The sequence below is a fragment of the Lissotriton vulgaris genome, chromosome 2_1 (assembly GCF_964263255.1).
Source record: "Lissotriton vulgaris chromosome 2_1, aLisVul1.2, whole genome shotgun sequence".
NCBI classification, from domain to species: Eukaryota; Metazoa; Chordata; class Amphibia; order Caudata; family Salamandridae; genus Lissotriton; species Lissotriton vulgaris.
The window spans coordinates 170,560,627-170,580,577 of record NC_141687.1 but is presented as its reverse complement, the minus strand read 5'-3'; the positions used below and the strand labels follow the sequence as shown (position 1 = coordinate 170,580,577).

At 46.9% G+C, this 19,951-nt stretch overlaps 1 protein-coding gene across 1 annotated transcript in view; it reads right to left on the bottom strand.

The window, feature by feature from the left end:
* LOC147729772 (BICD family-like cargo adapter 1) overlaps window positions 1-19,570 on the bottom strand; it is a 96,972-nt gene extending 77,402 nt beyond the window's left edge. The window contains exon 1 of the mRNA XM_086954655.1: window positions 19,099-19,570. Within this exon, the coding sequence (XP_086810781.1) occupies window positions 19,099-19,323 (225 nt within the window). The 5' untranslated portion in view covers window positions 19,324-19,570. The remainder of the gene's footprint in view (window positions 1-19,098) is intronic.
* Between the last annotated feature and the right edge of the window lie 381 nt (window positions 19,571-19,951).

Here is a 19,951-nt window from a genome sequence, read left to right as displayed (position 1 = left end):
ACTCAGTGGCGTTCCTGAAAAAGAATGTTCCAGAATTCAAGTCTCTCTTGGAGAAGACTCCTGTTGAGGAGAGCTGATGGGAGTGTTCCTTGGTGGTGGTGGCGCCCGGTGCCACAGTAATTTTTGATGCACCCAAACCCCACGACTGCCTTCCTGGATTCTCTCACTACCGCCGGCCAAAAGTGCCTCTCATCTCTCCAATCATAAGTTAAAGGTAAACAGAGAGCGCCCCCTGAGGTCAGCGCCCCTCCACGGTTTTACCCCCAGTGCAGCTGCACCAGTCGCACTGCACTAAAGCCGGCCCAGTTTATCAGCACTGTAATGAGAATCTTAACCCCTTCAACGCTGATGACGAGCTCAGCTCGTCATGAAGTACACCTCTCGTACGCTCATGACGAGCTGAGCTCGTCATGAACCGCAGGATTTTTCAAAGTTCAGCGCACAGCAGGAAAATGCGCCGCACTAATAGTGTTAAAGAATCCCTTGGTTGGGTCTCCCAGCATCCCAATGCAGGTTTGTGTCACACAACAGCAGTTGTGCTGACCCACAATATGGGGTGAGTCAATCCACAGGTGTGTGTCCCCTGTTTCTGAGGCTTTCCTCCTGGCTTAGGAGATATTTTAAGCCGGTAGATCCGGGCTAAAGGGTACCATCCGTATAGTTGCCATTCCAACTGTGCATGACGAGGAGACACCAAAGGTGCAAGTGTTCTATATATTGTTTCCTGCACAGAGAGTGCAACTTGTCCTCCCATTGGGCATTAGATGGATGAAATTATTCAGACCTGGGCCTCTCTTTTGCTTTCTCGCCCTAAGTGCTTCGGGTATGCCCAGACATGGGTCCGGGCTCACTGTGCCACTGGATTCAAGCTATCCTGGCTGATGAGGGGTGAAACCCCGAAACCCGTCCTAGGATGCTTGTTTCCGGTCCAGGGAGGACCTGTCTTGGCAGTTCGGGCTGGACTGTTCTCATTAGGCACAGGGTCAAGACGGATTTGCATATGGCCAGGTCTGAACTGCGGTGGCATGGTGGGCAAAAGAATGATGGATTTAACCCAGATCTCTTGATTGGGGGTGAATGTTTTGATTTGGTCTGCATTTCGTCCATCAAATGTGTCATCTGCGAACCAGAGCATCTTCAGCACAGGATGGTTCAGTGGAAGGATGGGACCGAGGACGATCTGAGATGTTGGATTCAGGAAGGTTTCACTTGTGATGAAGATGAAAGTGCCAGAGACGTTATCAGGGATGGGTAAAGTGGGCCACTTTTCAAGACCCCCCCTGGGAAAGTGATGGGTCTCTCTATATTACCTATATTTCTCCATCTCAACATCTGCCCCTCTTTGTGCCTACCGCGACCTCTGTCTCTTTATCCAGTATCACAGAAGGATTTTAAGACCCCAGCCAAGAAGCGTTTTTGTCTGTTTGGAGTTTCTGAAAATTGTAAGTATGGTTCAGTATTGTTTGGCAGAAAATGGCTAATAAGACTCAAAACTGTTCTGAATAGGGGCCCAAAATATGTTTACCCTTAGCCCCATAAATCTTCAGATGACAGTGAGCCTGCAACAGTGAGTTTCACGAACTTGCAAGATGCGTTAACACTTTCACTACTGTATATTTATTTTACGCTTCTCACCTCTCCAAAGTCGAGAGGTTCGATGTCGACATGATAGAAGTGAACGCATGAAATAAAACTACACCACGCATCTTGCGGGGCGTGCCTCCTCTGGCGTGGGAAAGACTTGTCACGGAGAAATACTCGTTTCAGAGTGTGTGAGCAGCAGTGGGGTCTGTGTGACTCCGCCTCCTCCACGTGCCTGTCCGCGGCTGACCCGAGCTAGCCGTCAAACAGCAGCAGTGCACCGCACAGACCAGCCGGAGTGTCACCTGTTATGGTGGGTGAACGAGAAGCCGAGGAGGCGCCCAGTGCGCCTGGAAGCCCCTCCGCCACCAGTGAGGCTAGCGCTACAGTCCTGCTCCAGTGCAACGGAACCCACAAGGTAAGGGCCAGGCAGGAACATTTTCTACCACATCGAAAGTCACAGGAGTGTGGTGTTTTTCTCTTTTCGGACTCATTAATTCTATTGATTAAAACTGTCCACATGACAATAAAACAATATACACAACACGTGCACATTTTCAATAGATATACAAAATAACAGGAATTATTTGCTTTTGAGAGCCGGAGAAATAGATATTTGTGTTTTTTTTTCTTTTTTTAAAGATTCCGCCCGTCATTCTTATCTTTCGCATGCAGCTTTTTCTTTAAGCTAACCGAGGGGCTCTTTTACTTTTCTTGCTAAGAATGCTTTTACTGATGCGCACACACGCCTTTGGCGCTGGACTTCACTGATAAAAAGCCACGACTGACAGTTGGGTGAAGAGGCGCATCGCAGCACTATGTGTCTTTCCTGCTTGTCAGTTGCGGTCTATTTAGGAAAGCTATATTCAGAGCAGGGTCTTTTGCCAAGCATCATGTTTAAATGTTTTGGTATCGTGCTGTATATGCCTTATTACACCTGCTTCGAAGCGCTGTGTGACAGATAAACTGGATTAATAGATACAATGCAGCAATAACACATGGAAGCTTGCAATCACTGTGTAATAACTGTCTGTAATTTAGTGTTGTGACATCACTTCTGATCCGTAAAACGAAAATGTTATCACTATTGTATGTCAATACGCTATTACAGTATAGCTGTATTGTGACGTCACAGTACCTACTGCCAAAAGCAGCAGGTGACAAGAAAGACATTTCCCGAAGCACAATTGTAGCTGCTGTTTAAACAATGAAAAGGAGCACTAACTTTTGAGCTTTCTCCTGAAATTTTCTGCTCTGGCAAGTCACTTTTAGGAGGTGATTCATTGCACAGTGGACTTCAATACAATCAAGCATCGAAAAGACCAATAGGTCTGGCCTTGGCGAGCATGTGCTTTATTAATTTATTTTTGCAAACATTTATTATGAAAAATCGTTTAGCAAACCTATAAAAAACCAGTTTAAAGCTACAGCTCCGCTGCCAAATGTCTCCACCCCCTCGAAAGAACTCTTCTGGAAACCTCCTTCCAATTCAACGCACAGCAGCAAGCACGCGCACGTATATTACGAGCGCAGGCGAGAGAGGCGGGCTCTGCTTTGAAAGGCAGGAAAGTTATTTTGAACCTGCGAGGTTCCGGGAGATGCCCCGCCTCTGAGCCAGGCTCGCGGTGATGTAGCTTGTCCGGAGCGGGCACCTTAGAGGCAGAGGGGTGTGGGTAGCGGAGAGCCCAGAAGAAAGCAGGGATCCCGGGAGTGCTGGCGTTCTCGGGAGACAGCAGGAGGAGAGAAATCCGGTGATGCGACGGAATGAAGGAGCCAACGACAAAAGAGCCCAGTAAGTGGTGCGGAATGTGTGTGTGTTTGTGTGCCTGTGTGTGTGCCTGTGTGTGTGCGTGGGCGTGTGTGTATGCAATGTGTGTGTGCCTGCGTGTGTGTGGGCGCGCGCGTGATTGTGAGAGGCTGTGAATGTGGAGAAAGATGTGCACGGCTGGGGGGAGAGGGGGGGCTGGGCGTGCGCGGCCACGATGTGCAATCTGCGCTCGTACCCAGACCTAAGTCCCTTGAGGCCCGACTTCACAGCAATAGGTCTCGAACGAGACCTAAAAAGGAGTTAAACTAATACTTATGAACACATTTCTGCCCTAGACCCCAGTAACTCCCTTTAGGAACAGTCTATGACTCATTACCCACAACTTCTGATTACTGCTAGCTTGCCTCACTATTGTTCTTTTGATCTCTGTGTGTCAACACAGATTTGGCTCCAGCCTTATTTGGGCGGCGGACTGATTGATCCTGTACTGATCGTGATTATGATATTATGATTATTGTCTACTTTTATGGTCTTGTCATTTCTGACCTAGCTATCCTAACACTGAGATGTTACCTGCCTCAGCTAGGGTGTTGCCTTAGCTGCCTGCTATCCTGGAATTACTTTTGTGTGATTTATTGCACATAACATTGAAAGGTCACCACCCTCATCTGGGGTGTTGCTGCATCTTGTATTGCTCTAATTTTTTGACATGGTTCATTGCATAACTATATCCTTTCTCATATTTGTAAACCACTCTGATACCCGCAAGGGTTTTTTTCGCGTTATATAAAACTTTTCAAATAAATAAAACATGTTTTAGGCTTGAATGATGTATAGAGATGAGAGAGCAAGAGAGAGAGAGAGAGAGAGAGCGAGAGAGAGAGAGGGAGAGGGAGAGGGAGAGAGAGAGAGACAGACACATATTACTCTTCTTGTCTCGCCTCCTGGCACATTCAGCAGCTGTGGTGCTTGAGCACAATGGGGTGAAGAACCAATAGCTAGAGCTAGAGCACATTCTCCGTTTGGCCCTCTTCGACTGACACAAGTGCAAATGCTCAAGCCATTGGGAGGCAGATTCTGGCAGATCAATCAGATTCCATTGTTTTTGGTTCCTCCCAGAGTTTTAGGCTTTTTTTCAGTATTTGTTGTGAACTAATCAAAAGTTCAAAAAGTTGGTATTCCAACTGAATTAAAGTTAGTTTAAAACAACTTAAGGTTGATAATGTCTCATTTTCATCAAGAACAGACGTATTCACTATAACGTTGTTCAACACACGTACCATACCCCCGCCTCACCCCCTCTTTAAGCTATTTGCTATTGAAAGCATTTCCTATTTTGATTACTGAGGGGATGGCCGAGAGTTGGAACATTTGCTCACATGCTCTGGAGTCTGGACATGTCCAGAAGTGCAAGAGGTTCCTAAACTCAAGGTTTTCTTTATGTCACAAACTGTTCTATTTGTCCAGGAGACTCCTCTGGAACTCTCTGTTTTAAGGAAGAGATGGCCCTCCTAGAGCTCTTTGTACGTAGCAATACACTGATGACGTCCTCAGAGTCGGGAGAGTGTTTGTCTGCAGCAGACTCCAGTCACAGCTTTGCAGTCTGTTGTGGGCCGGGTTCCAAATCTACTGCCAACCAGATACATTGTTCAAGCTCTGGGAGACACAGGAACAAGCTATCAGATTAACCTAGACATGAGACCATAATGCACTGGGTTTCTGTGGAGTTTGGGTCTGAGGAGACCCTGCATCCACACCAAGGGACCAGGGGAAGCACTGATCTGGGGCTTGGAGGGATGAGGCCCTTCCTTTTTTGTGGCTGGGATCACACCAGCCGGGCCGCCGGGCAGGCACTGCACATGTGCATACTACCTGTGACAGTGCTGCGGCAGGCAGAAGCTGTCATTCTAGCATGGACCTTTGTTGCACCGATACTCCGCAGATACAATGAAGATAACGACATAGGCTAAAATAAGCCCTACACTGTTGCTGCCTCTGTTGTCCCATCATAGTAACACCAAACATGCTGCGCTCACTTTGACACCACATGTGGTGCTCCAGAGAGAATGGCGTGATGCGAACAGGGTTGCGGTTAGGCCCTTGTCAGGCCATGAAAGGGATGGACCCAATACAATCAAAGTAAGGCCCTGCTGGTCTTTTGTGCATCATTTCTAAGCATCGCAGTTTAAATATTTCATGCAATATACCAAATTAATTGTATTAGTATTATGAACCAACAATTATTTATGAGCAACGATACAGGTGTAGTTCAAACTTATGAACCGCTGTTGGAAATGGCCCTTTTTGCAGGGTTATCCCCAAACTTTTTGCTTCTTCCTCCCTTATTTTTCCGGACCCGTGGTTGTTGGCAATAGGACTCTGGGCAATTTACCACTGCTGATCAGTGATAAAGTGCACATGCTCTTTGTGTAAATTGTTATTGTAATGGCTATCCATGATTGGCATATTTGTATTAACTAGAAGTCCCTAGTAAAGGGCACTAAGTGTGCCAGGGCTAGTGATACAAATGCTACTAGTGGGCCTGCAGCACTGATTGTGCCACCCACATGAGTAGCCCTAAAATGGTGTCTCAGGCCTGCCACCGCAGTGCCTGTGGGCAGTCTGTGAACTGCCATGTCCTCCTGGTCAGTGTCCCCACTGACCAGGCCTAACCCTTCCCTTTCTGTGCACATTGGTCAACCCTATGGAAGGCCCAAGGTACCCCCTTAGTAGGGTGCAGTGTATGTGAAAGGTAGAGCATGTACTAGTGCAGGTGACATGCTCTGGTAGTTAATGACCGCCATTTTCGTTTTTCACTATTGTAAGGCTATCTTGCCCATAGGCTATCATGGGGAATGCTGGCTACCAGCATATCTTCCCATAGGAGCAAGGTAGGACATAAAAGCCTGGTGTCCCTGAACTCGGAATTTAATAACACATCTTTTAGGAAAGGTGGTTTGTAAATCCTGTGTTTGAGAACAGCACTTTTAAAAAGTTGCTGTTCTCTTGTCTGACCCTGCTGTGTGCCCTGGTCTGTTTGTGAATTGACTCTCTGGTTTGTGAGTGGCAGGGGCTGGGTGGCTCCCAGAGTCTGAGTGGGCCATCCCTGGGCTGAATAGCCCCATCTGCATTGCGAGTTGTGGGAGGGGGTAGCACCTGGGCCTGAATAGGGCTGTGCCTGCCTTTCACAGCCTGCTGGGCAGCTGACGACCCTGCCCCTCTCTCTGAAAGGAAAGGAGAGGCCAGGAAAACAAAGTGCTCCAGGAAAACCCAGAACTGGTTCAGACCAGACTCAGAGCCCTCCTGCACAAAGGGAACAAAGACTTTTAGGGGTATAAGTACAGGAACCCAGACTACAGACAATTAGATCATCCTAGAATCAAAAAGGAACATCTGCCAAGGAAAAGCTGAAACTGAAGAAGGAAGACTGTCCTGCTGTTGCTCTGCTGGACTGACGTGCTGTTGCTTTGCTGCCAAGGAGAGGGGAAGGACTTTGCTTTGTGCTGTGTCCCCTTGCTTGAAGGAAACTCCCAGGGCCTGAGAAGAACTGGCTCCCTGTTAAGAAGTCTCAGGAACAAAAGGACTTCACCCCCAGCTTCCCTGAACTCTGCTGAGAGAGTTCTGTCCCTCCTGGGGTGCTTGGTCCATGTGTAGTGTCTCTGGAAGTTGTACCTGTGTTGGGAAGTTGGGAAGCTGGATCGTCGCAGCGCCTGTTGCCGCTGTCAGAGTTATCGCATCCTTTGTTTGCGGGATGCACCAGTCTGGTGCAGGAAGATTACCATCGCTGCGAGTATCGTTGCAGAGCCTGTCGTCACTGGGTGAGATCGTCGCACCGCTTGCTTGCGGACCGCATCACGTCGCTGCGAGAATCATAGCAGAGCCATCGCATCGAGGGGCCGCAAGAGGAGAAGATCGCCACTGAGCCGCGCATCGTCGTCATACCGGAAATCGTCGCCGCCCCGAAGATCATCGCATCGTACCTTTTGCGAGCCGCATCCACCGAAACCTGTGCACCGGAATCAATGCAAGGTATCGCATCCCTCCCCATACAACACAACACGCCCGCTGCTTCCAGCGGGGTTGTCGCATCACCTCCCCAGGGTCTCAGGAGTGACGCATCGCTTGCTTTTCAACGCTACAGCTTTCACTTGGAAATTTTGTCGCATCTAAAAGGTACTGTTGGCTAAAACGTGACACAACTGTGGATTATTTTAACGCAACCTTAAGAACTCTTTTAAAACATATTCTTGAACTGTGTATGTTGGATTTTTGCCATTTTGGTCTTGTATAGTTTAGATTAAATACCTTTATTTTTCTAAACTGTTGTGGAGTCAGATTGTGATGTTTTCACTGTTTTACTGTGAGTGTTGGTAAAAATACTTTACACATTGCCTTCGATAAGCCTGGACTGCTCGTGCCAAGCTACCCAGAGGGTGAGCCGAGGTTATCTAAGAGTGTTTCCTCCTTACCCTGACTAGAAGCAAGGGTCCCAATTTGGACAGTGGTACCTACCTCTGCCAACTAGAGACCCCCAGTTCTAACAACCGACAACCTGATTCATGTTATACAGCCCAGGATATGTAAGCTGGTAATTTTTATGGAGTTACCCATTTACCGTAATAACGGCTACATTAGGACTAAATGTTGCAGAGATGGTTGTACTTTCCATAGAGACTGCACAAAGACTCAGACGTAAAAAAAAATTAAAAATTGAGAAGCTAGAGTAGAAATCCGGAATCACAACCCAATAGCAGGTAGTAAAGAACTCCTGAGGAAACTTTTGAAACAAATCCCAAAATTTAAGGAATTCATTTATAATAAACAGTTTTGAAAATCGAAAAGAACAAGCAGAACTGAAGCAGTATACCGGTATCTCTGAAACAATTTTTACAACACATCGGCCCCTATTCAACAGTAACAAAACATAGGCTTCACCCATTGAAAGGATTTGTAACATTTTCTGAAATATCATCTTCATCCAATGAATAACCTAGGATAAGGGCCAATCACTGCCTCCTCTGAACAGCAATTTAATCAAGACTAGGCCCGGACAGGCCATAGCGGGGATCGGGCAATCCGCCGGTGCGCAGCACGGGTGGGGCCAGTTTTGGGTCCCTGGGGGCCGATTTTGTTACAGGGCCGTTTTTGCAGCATAGCTGCAAAATCGGCCCTGTAACAAAATCGTCCGAAACCCGGCCCTGGCATTGAGCTCGGCGGCACCCCCAACCCTGGGTGGGGTTGGGGGGGGGAGTGGGGGGGGGGGGGAAATCAGAGGCCGGCCGAGCACTTTGACGGAGCCGGTTTTGGTTCCCAATCTGGCCCTGGTCAAGACCAACAACCTGTTGAGGCAGAGGCCAAGGAAACGGTAAAGAAAGATACAAATGTTTGGCCAATGCAGATCAGGGCAGGCAATACAGGTGTACAAGCACCAAAGGAGAAACCCATCTTCAATCCCTCCTCACATATTAACACAAGACAGGACTTCAGTTCTGTCCAAATGGGTATCCTTAGTACCATCACAATCAACCAACGCCATGAAACTGAAAACAGAGGCATTCCGTTCTTTAGGAACTACGACTACAAGTGAGTTTTCACGACAAAGACGATGACAGACCACCAGACACCACAAGTGTGAAAAGGAAGCCCTCATATATACTTCCCACACAGGGATTCCACCTTCAATTGATTGCCTTTGAAAAGGCAGTCATGGCAGATAATGGAACAAATAGAACAAAAAGCAAGAATTATAAATCCAACTAAGTCAAATCACAAAGGGGGGCAACTAGGTTGAAAAACAACTAGGACATAGCCTTAAAACTGTCAAACAAAGGTTATGCTGTTGTTGCCATTATTGTTATGAGCAAACAAGACTACATTGAGAAGGGTCTCAGACCACAATGAACATGGAGCACTATCGCAAATTGCATTTATATCTAGCGTGGAACCTACAAGCAATTACAAAACGTCTAGAGGAAAAAGATTTTGTAAATCTGGACTCCCTTCTTCCCACTGTACACATGCTCTCCAGAATACATGAACACCTACAGAACCCACCGGCGAGACCTATACTAGCTGGATGTGACGCTCTATTAGATCCATTTTCCAAATATGTTGATATTTTCTTTATACCATTTCTGAAAATAACCAGATCCTACACCCAGGACACGGTTCATATCATTCATTTTCTTGGGGACTGGAATTTAAGAATCAACAACAGATTCTAGTAAAACTGGATGCGGAATCTTTATACACAACTGTTCCTCAAAATAATACATTAGATGTAATAAACTAATCTTGGAGAAAAGAGACCGTTTGTTGTTTGTACCAAGCTGAATACAGCATAACGAGGCACGACATGCACAATTATTTTATCTTTTAGCCTTCATAAAACCATTTCCAGGCTTTCATGTCCATTTTAGTGCCCTCTTACTGGTTTAACAATTCTGGTGATATCATGCGTGCACTCTCATTAAAGGGATTCATTATTTAACTCACAAGGAGTGCATGTTCATGACCTCACGGGAATGCCGTTGCAGCAAACATGGATTCCGTTCACTCGTGCACACGATAGATGAATAATGCCTTCAAGGGCGAAGCAATGATACAGTTCAGCCCTGGCCCATGTTTTATGGACAATTGTCTAAATAAACTTGTTTTTTGAACCTTGAACCTGGCCCGCCTGCACGGCACACCTTCCATCCTTGTTCTGCTGAATTAAGGAGGTCCATCAACTACTTCAAATTGCCCCCTTTTATCTTAAGGTAGAAGGAATGGTGATACTGGGTTTATAACTATTCTCATTTCATTATAGGTTAAACTTCCACAGAAATATCTATTTATTATCGGTTTTTGTCACATAAGAGCGCTTGTTTTGCACATGGGCTCCACAACAGCAAATAGAACATTCTAGGGCGCTTCTGCAATAAGTATATTTGTGCAACAGAAAATGTTTTAAATGATATATAGCTGCTCATGAAGATTTATTGTTTCATAATTCTAATATCATTAATTTGGCAAATTGCATGAAAGGTTTTACGTGTATTGCTTACGAATTATGCAAACAAGGTCACTATGGATACTTTATTGCATTTTGACGAATCACAGCATACATTTATCTTCTGTCCTAAACGAGTCAGTGGGAAAACAAAGACTTACAATTTGCTGGAGGGTAACAGGAGGCGAGGGGCACACCTGGGGTGCTGGCTGACAGCACCAAGGGCAGGGACAGGCAAGTACAGCAATGGCTGCGGTCCACTTCCTGTCCTATGATGCCAGCTCCTCTGCTTATTGGCTGAGCCTCGGCAACGCTCAGCGAATGAACCTTTGTAAGACTCAGCCAGTGGTAGGAAGAGGCGGAACCTGGGGGATGCTCAATAGCAGGGTGAGGAGGGTGGACGTTCATCAGCTCAACCAACCCAAGCTTTGCAACCTAATCCAAGGTCACCACACTTGCCGAAAATTATAGAATATGATCCTCCACCACAGTAGTTGTTAACAAAATCAAGCCCTGCTGGAATTATGGGGCAAAAGCCTGGCTTTAAAAGTTATTTTTCATCCTAATCCCAGGCCTCACTTCTTGCAAGTGCTTTACACATCTTTTAATAAAAATTGGATTTCTGAAATACTAAATAAATACAATTTTATCGCAAAAACATGCTATATAGGATCAATACCCCACTGTATTCAGTTAGCGAAAACTTAAAATACCTGAAGCTTAGCTTAGAAGTGTGTTCCACTTGTAGTCCTTAAGAAAGGGCATCGTTTCAAGATATCTATTGTAGTCCTTAAGAGAGGGCATAATTTCAAGATATCTATTTTATTTACAGAAAACAATCAGTGTCATGAAGGCCACAACAACACTAGATACCGGCAATGCTCAATTAAAAAAAAACACACATATACATCTCTCTATATGTGTCTGTGCAGGCTCAACGCTTTCCTTAGGATCCCACCACTGGGGCTGGTGAAGGCCGGGTTGCCAAATAAGGCTGCCTTGTCTTGATTCCCTGTCATATCTCTTCTTTCCACTGCCTACACTCCCTGCCTATTTATGTCTCTCTTCCACGTTCTTTTCTCCCTTGCTTTCTCTCTCTGTCATAGTTTTTTTCTATATTTCTCATTCTCTTTCCCGTTCCATTTTCTGTCTTTCTCTCTCCTGCTCTAGGTCAAAGTTTGATTTTGAAGCAGAAACCCTGAGCCGAACCTCAAATAGGAGTGTTGATGTCCGCTACCTGCCACAATTGGCACAGTCAACACTGGATGCGGGAGCACCAGGGAGCCCTGTCTGATCTATCCTCATAGGGACAGGGTGCACAGAACATGCCTCAGAGTGGTGCTTCCGAGGCCTCACATCCCCTGGTAAACCACCTCTACCACCTCTGATGGGCTGCAAGGCAACACGTGAGGTCTCCCCCAAAATCGTTGTCTCTTATTAAGTCCAGTGGAGCTGTAGCAAGGTAAGTCACCTATCAAGCCAGCAATACCTCACAAGAAATAATTCTACCACAGCCCTTAGAAGCTTCTAGAGGCTCTGGTTAATGAGGGGTCTCCCAATTTCCCGAAAGACTGTGTGATCAGTACTTTGATGTCCGATTGATAGACACGTCCACTGCCTCTTCTAGAAGTGCTTCTATGCCCTCCCCCCCCCCCGTTCCAAGGAGCTAGGCCCAGGGTCGGTTTTAGGGCAGTGCGACTGGTGCGGTTGCACAGGGCGCTGACCTGTGGAGGGAGTGCAGAATTCAGGGGTGGGGCTGTGTGTTTAGGAACAACTTATGACTGGAGAGATGAGGGGCACTTTTGCACGGTGGTAGTGAGATAATCCGGGGAGGCGGTCATTGTGTGTGGGGGCACCAAAAATGATTGTCACACTGGGCACCACCAGCACTGTAGTCGGCCCTGGCTAGGCCTCCCACACTCTTCACCAGCACCGGCCCAGAAGGCCTCTGCTGTGAAAAGCGTGCACTCCTGGCACTTGGGGGTCTGTACTAGGCAGCTAGCAGCTCTGAGTATTATATGTATTTTTAAAGGTATTTGTACAGCGCAGTCCTACGCACAAGACCAAAGGGTGGAATAATAATTGGTATAGTAATGCTAACAATTACATGAGCAGAAATTATAAAAAACTATAGCGATGAAAGTCACTGTATTGCCTACTCTGCTTTTTTTTTTACTCCTTTGGCATTTTTTGGGACACCTAAAGTGAGGGGCTACCTGGGTTTCTGCTCAAACCATCTTACAGAGGAACCCTCGCCCACCACATAGAGAATGGGGGCACTAAAAATATCACCCCATTAGTCACAGAAGAAGTATTCTCCCTCTATCCAGGCCAGCAGCAGCACCTAGTTTGTGGGAACAAATGATGTGGGATAAGTCATTTTTGTTGTACCCGAGGACTGCTCACTACAGCCGCTCTCCCTTGAAAAATCCATGCAGCGCATAACGCCGACCCTCTCACCCCACCCCATAGCTGCAGCATTGTGTGGTGAATGACTGTACCCAGTGCTGTGGATGTGCCTGTCAACTACAACCCTTCCCTGTAGCATACTGCCTACTCTCTTTCATGTCTGGCTTAATGGAAAGAAATCCACATAACCTCTCATCATAACAAATCAGGGATTTTTTAAGCGGACTACTCCTCCGTGAGGGTCTGAGGGCGCTGGGGGGAGGAGGGGTGCTTGCAGCTCCGTCTCATCCAAAGAGCCAGGTATTGAGGCTCTTCCTGAAAACTTGCAGAGTGGGGGTTCGTCTGATGCAGAGGGGGGACTTTGTTCCAGGTCTTGGCCGCAATTTAGGAGAAGGCTCTTCCACCTGTTCTGGCTCTGCGGAAGAGTGGGATTTCGGCCAGGGCAAGGTCAGCGGAGCGGAGGTTTCTATTGGATGTGTAGAAGGAGATTCTTTTGTTGAGGTATTGGGGTCCGGCGTTGTGGAAGGATTTGTAGGCGTGAGTGAGCAGTTTAAAGGTCACTCTCTTTTCGACAGGGAACCAGTGGAGCTCCTGCAGTTACTGGGTGATGTGGTCTTGTAGTGGGATGCTGAGGACAAGTCTGGCTGCAGTGTTCTGTATGGTCTGTAGTTTGCGGAGTAGAGATTTGTTGATCCCAGTGTAGAAGGCGTTCCCGTAGTCCAGTCTGCTGGTTGTGAGCCCGTGGGTGGCGGCCTTTCTGGATTTGGGGGGTGGGGGTGGGAATTCAATTGAAGGTCTTGCGGAGGATGTGGGGGGTATTAAAGCAAGTGGAAGAAACTGAGTTGATCTGTCAGTTCATGGTGAGGGAGGAGTGGAGCCCAGGGTTAAGTCCTTTCATGTGACCCATCTACCACATTCAGTGTCTGGATAGCTAAGTCCAGGCTGGGGTAGAAACCTTCGTTAGCATCCTCCCCGATGCCACAGTGCCATAAACCTCAACAAAATATTGCAGGCACTGCAGTGACCACTGGTTACTGCCCACCATAATAGCAACTAAGAGCCACTTTGGTCCGAGCTCAGTGGTCTATCCTGCGCAGCTGGAAGGTGGTGGAAAGGTGTAGCCTGTCAATACCCAGGTTCAGAGAAACTCTCGCCATCCAGATCTTTGAGCACATAGTCTACCAGCAGGAAAACCAAGAGCAACAGTGATAATAACTTGCTTTACGTCACATTTCTTCACACAGTTTTGCCATTTCTGAATGGTATACTACAAACATCTGATTTTGCCATAAGCCACTTTGGCACTTTGTTTAATGGCATGAGAAAATGGATAGGAAGGGTTGGTGTGGTCAAGATTCAAACTCGAGACCAGCAGGTATAACTGGGTGTCAGCAATGAGTGCTTAACTCGCTCAGACATCTGACTGGACAGCCTTGGGTCTCAGTAGGCAGTATCAAAATGTGTAGAGCCCTTACTGAGTTAATCATCATCAAGTCAACTTTATTTCGGTTTGTTAATGAACCATAAAAGTACATAACAGTTAAAAAGAAAACAATACATTTACAACTCATCCAATGCATTGTAGATCTCAATTAGCATATTTACAGTAATCGGTTGACGTGCGGTTATAATATGACATTAAAGACATAACAATAAGATACAAAAACTAGGAAATTTCCTTTAAAACAGATAAAAAACTGGTTATTACTAGGACAGAGCCATCCACCCACATAAGCGGTTTACTACACATGGATCAGTCTTCGTCTAGTTAATAGTCTATATAGTTCCTCAGTCCTAGGTTAACACATAACTGTATAATCCATGTTTTCCTGCTGGCAGAATAAGCAGGACAAAACAAAATTACATGGATTAGAGATTCATTCGGGTCATCACAACCTGGACAAGGACGAGCTAAACCCAATTTCCATTTATCAGAATAGGAATAGAGGGGTAATGTACCATATCTGAATTGTAGAAACAATGTTTTTGCTAAGACAGGTTCTATAGCATCTAACTCTTTCTCAAAACTGTAAACACTCTTAAAGTGCAAGAAACTGTCGGTGAGACTAGATGGCCTGGCTGTTCGAAAGACCTCTTCAAGGTTATGATGTTTTATAGACTCAGCCAGGGTTCTCTTTGAGATAGATTTGCATGTGTCCTCCGGTTAGACCAGAGATTCTCCATGCCTATCTTGGACGCATGCCCCCTTATAAAAGATAACCACTTTATCCTCCCCACACCCGGGCGAGCCATGACTATTTTTAGTTCTTCTCTATAACACTCAAGCTCCGGGACACTCCACAGTCTACGCCAGTAAAGAAGCGGGCGTGAGGCAATTACTTCTGCAATTGGCCTCAGATTTGTATCCAGCCTTAGTGGGACTAGGGGGGTGTTAGTGGGTAAGGAGAGCAGTTGTCTAAGGAATTTGTTCTCTGTTATACTAATCTCAGTTAATCTCCTGATATCAACCCCAGAAAAGGAATTTAAGAAATGCCAACGGGTCTCTGACAACTTGAAGAAGGATCTCGGTGCTGCATTGGTTTTGAAGGTTCAAGACCTCAGCTCTTCATCGAGCAAACATCTCCCTCCATGATCTTCACATTAGAACACAAGGCCCGACCGACCCTCTGAGCGATGGTTGACTATGAAGGAACTTTAGCTGATCAGATGAATCAGAATCAACTGGAATAGAATAATCCTAAACATAGATTCAGTCTGGAAGGTGCAAGCTGTATAGATAAATGCCTCTGCATGCTTATTGTAGATGCCTCTCCCTCTCCACCAGTCACTACTCTGTAAGTTCCCCTTTGTATACTATGGGACCTACTCTCAGGAACACTTGGATACCTACTTCAATGGTGTTCAAACAAGAGCAGCTAAGACAATAAAGAGGTGCCTCAAAAGCGCCCCCACTAGTCCTTGATGAAGTGCTTCCGGCAATACCCTTGAGCAGAAGCTACCTTCACCGTGGTAATGTACTGTGAATTAAAGTGTTCTACAGTAAAGGGATATGTGCCTGCTCGAGTGACTGATGCACGCGTGCAGTCTGAGCCATGGATGTGATGATTCACCCCCCCCCCCCCCCCCCCATTTCCTTCAAGCATCCTACCACTCGCCCTTTGATACTGCTAGGGGCTCCCTCAACTTCAGTGCCTGGGGGAAATCCTGTAAAAACTTTCAAAGGAATGGTGTCTGCTGGTTGCCCCTTGCCAGTATTAGGGACAGTTTGCATCCCACACCCCAATCTGATTCCTAAACACAGGCGGTCTCAATTTCCCGCCAAGTCATACCCCAGCAGTAAGTTAGCCTACGCCTGCGAGGATGAGAATGGAACTGCTGGTGGCCACTGCCCTAGCAGACAAGGCCTACCAGGCCTCCATCCAGCTGCCATCTCTGCTTGTTTGCAAGAAATCCTTACTGTGCCTTATATAAAGAGGGTGGCATGCCTCTAGCCTCCTATACCATCCTCCCAGACAACTTGCCTCACTTGTTATTTCAAGGAAGAAACCGTGGACATTTTAGCAGCTTTTCCGAAAGGGTGAGGGGGTGAAACGTGCCCTGCTCTTAAAAAGATATTACCTAACCTAGGTGTTCATCTCTATATTATACGCTAGGATGAGGTCACAACTCATCAATTCTAATCATCAGGCTGTGACGTCAGTGAACACTCATGTGACAGGAAGTCCAGCTCTCGTGCTTAGCGTCTACCTGCTGCTGTAACAGGTCTACTACTGACTAATTGAAAGGGATACCTATTATTATTATCATCATTTAGACTAATTCATCTCCTCAGGTACAGGATAAGGATATTATAAGTCACCTGAGAGTTCTGAGGCTTTAGAAGGCGCGGTCTCGAGTTGTACGTATTATGTTTTGTCACTCCCATTTATAAAGCGCACGCCCACACCTGTGGTCTCTTGGCGCAAGGGCATGAGCCACATGTGATTATGATATTAGGATTATCGTGTGCTTTCATGGTCTTGTCATTACTGACCTAGCCATCCTAGCACAGTGATGTTACCTCCCTCAGCCGGGTGTTGCCTTAGCCTGGATTGCTCCAGGCTATGACACCAATTTTGCCACTTGCTATCCTGGTATTGTTTTGTCTGATTTATTGCACATACCATTGAAAGGTCACCACCCTCATCTGGGGTGTTTCTGCATCTTGTATTGCTCTAATCGTTCTAATTTTTTAACATGATTCATTGCATAATTATATCCTTTCTAACATTTGTAAAGCACTCTGATACCCACAAGGGTCTTGTTCGCAACGTATAAAACTTTTCAGATAAATAAATAAAATGGAAACCTATGAATCAAGATCTGAGAATGCTGGGCTGAATAGCCAAGTCTTAAGCACGTCTCCGAGAAGAATGAGATGGCCTGTGGCCTGCAGCTCACTTGTTAAGGCATTCAAAGATTTAGCAGAGCGCACGGAGAAACTTTAGGCACCTGGTCTAGTTCTATTAAATTTAGGAACTAGTAACCTGGAGATTTTGAAGAAGGTATTTGGGGGCTCCTGCATAGAGTGAATTTACATAGTCCAACCTGAAATAGCCTGTCTTTTTCCACAGGGGGCATAGCTTCAGGGGGGGATTTGGGTTGTGACAACCCCCAAATAACTGAATTCTTGGCTTGGTAGTTGGGTTCTGAGGCCCTAAGTCAGGTCTGCTATGTCTGCTGGTTTTTTTCGCCATGCCCCAAATTAAAGACAAAACAGTGACCTTTGATGTAAAACAGGAGAGAAACAGAGATACATATATAGGTGGTGGCAGATTTTTTTTAAAGAATATATCGACTTCCTTGCATGTCCAACTTGTGTGAGCCTTGGAAAACATTTAATTTTCCCCGTTCCTATTATGACAAATGAGAGCACTTTTAAATACTTGAGTTCAGGATGTGTGATCTATGAGCACCTCTTATGTGTAAATTAATAAACCATGATGTTGTTCCATCTAGAATAAAAAGCTAGGCCATGTTTAGGGTTTGCATGATGACTGAAGTACCTCTTGGCTCACTACTAACACAGTCATTGGGGGACGAGACACTAGGGTTCCAAGTTCATATTTTAAAACTATCACTTTTAATAAATGTCTGTCTATGCACTGATAGGATCTGATGTACTTATTAAAGAAATACACTTTTTTGAAGTTTGACGAGAATGTATCATACTTTTACACTATGTTTGTTTCATGATTTACATGCCAAACGTTTTAATGGCTAGGCTTCTGAACGGATTCTTAGAGCCAAGCCAGGGCCTTCGGCTAAGGTCTGCTAGGCTGATCCTGTTAATTTGCATGTGTGCCCACCTCTATCTGCAACTGGGGCTTAGTACAAGGGGCTGTCAGTCACTTGATAAAGCGATTGTTAAAAGGCGAGCACTGGAAACCTGGATCCCTGCCTATATGCACCGATTTGACGAGACGAAAAGAAGTGTGTGCAGTGAAAGAACATTTGAAATAAGTGATTCCAGGGCAGTTGTAGTTCACTATAGTCACGATTTCCAGGCAGAACTATAAGGCCTATTTATGTAGCTTCAAGGTTTCAGTGATGGGTGGATTTGGGTGGGAGCAAAGGCGGTTAGGGAGGTAACGGGTTCTTAACTTGGTAGTTGGGTCTGGGGGCCAGAGTCTGGTCTGCTATCTCAGTTTTTCTTGCTTTCTCATTTTCCTAAGAGATTTTAACTTTGTCATTTTTTGGATCGGAATCTTAAGCATATATAGTGAACGGTTTACCACAAAAGTAGTAAATCTCACCCTTAGAAGTACTCCTTGAATGGGTACATATTTACTACTTTTTGGACTCTACAAACATTGGCGGTAGTAGGCTTGGAAACCAGGCATACTACTGGCAATCAAAGAGCCAAAGACGATGGGATGAATGCTTGCAAATAGTCTAAACAGTGACAATCACTCGGGGCAGCCTTCCTACCCTTCGTTTTTCACCCACTCCAGACAGAGGCCCATCTAGCGCCAATCTGTAGGCACCTTGTTCCTCTTGGAAACACTCCTTCCCGCACCTGGGTCATCTCAGCCCCCCAAGCCCACTGCTTCCTCAGTGGGGACATGTGAGATTGACAGCCCTCCGAATCTCACCGACTAAGCTGTGCCCCTGGCTGGTTAAATACGAACATATTCAGATTTGTGGGGCTGTAAATAGTGACGGATAATATGAAAGCTCATAATGGCACGTGTTGAATAAAACTTAGAAACGCGTCAGGCTCAGTGTTGGAAGTTCGCCCTGCCGCAGGTTCCACGGTATTTCTAGCAGCAGCAGGTGCATTGATGCGCTCAGATCTCCCGCAGGCGGTTGCTGGGCGCTATACCCCGCTCTCTGGCTCCCTTACCTGCAGTGTGTGGCTCGCTCGCTCCTGCAGCCTCCTGTTCTCTGCCCGTAGCTCCTCGTTCTCCTCTAGGAGCGCTTTGCCAAGTTGTGCGGCCAGTAGCAGCTGCTCCTCCTTCTGCTCCCAGGCGGCCTCCAGGTACGGCGGGTCCCCGGCCCCGGGTGCAAGGAAGGGGTACCCCTTCTGTTCAGGCTCCATCCCGGCCTCCCATCGCCCCTTGTCCGTCATCTCGTCCTGTTAAAGCGCCTCTGAGGCAAGACGTGCGCCCAGAGGAGGCGGTCAGCGCACCTGGACAGAGGCGGAGGGTGTCCGAGGCGATCTGGCGATGGCAGGAGGCGCCGTGGCCCTCCGCAGCCTTCTGTTTCCCCTGTGGCAGAGCGGGGCCCCGGGCTCCTGTCAAACCCCTCCGACAGCCGCGGGTGGAGTGTACCGAGGCCCTTGGGCCGGAGCCTGTAGGTAAGGGAGGTGGCGGCCCGTCAGGGAGGAGGGAGCAGGAGGAGGCGGCTCACCTGAGGGGCGGGCCCTGCAGAGAGGGCGGGGCACCTGTCTGTACACCTGCTAAGAGCAGCTGAGGTAGTGCGGAGGGTTAGGCGCTTGATGCTGAGAAATGTACCTAATAGCCTCTTCTCCAACTGTGAGTGACCACAGTCCTAGGTGAGGGGGTGGATGGTGGGGAGCGCCATCTCGATGCTCTGGGCACAGATAAGCCGTGCCCCACACTTCAGGCAGTGACGGCGGCCCTCGGGGGAGCTGTAAGCCTTCGCAGAGCTTCCAGAGACGAGAGTCACAGGAAGGAAGGCCACTGCGCCTCCCAAACTCACAGTGTGAAGAGTTGGGTAGCCCCACGTGCAATCGG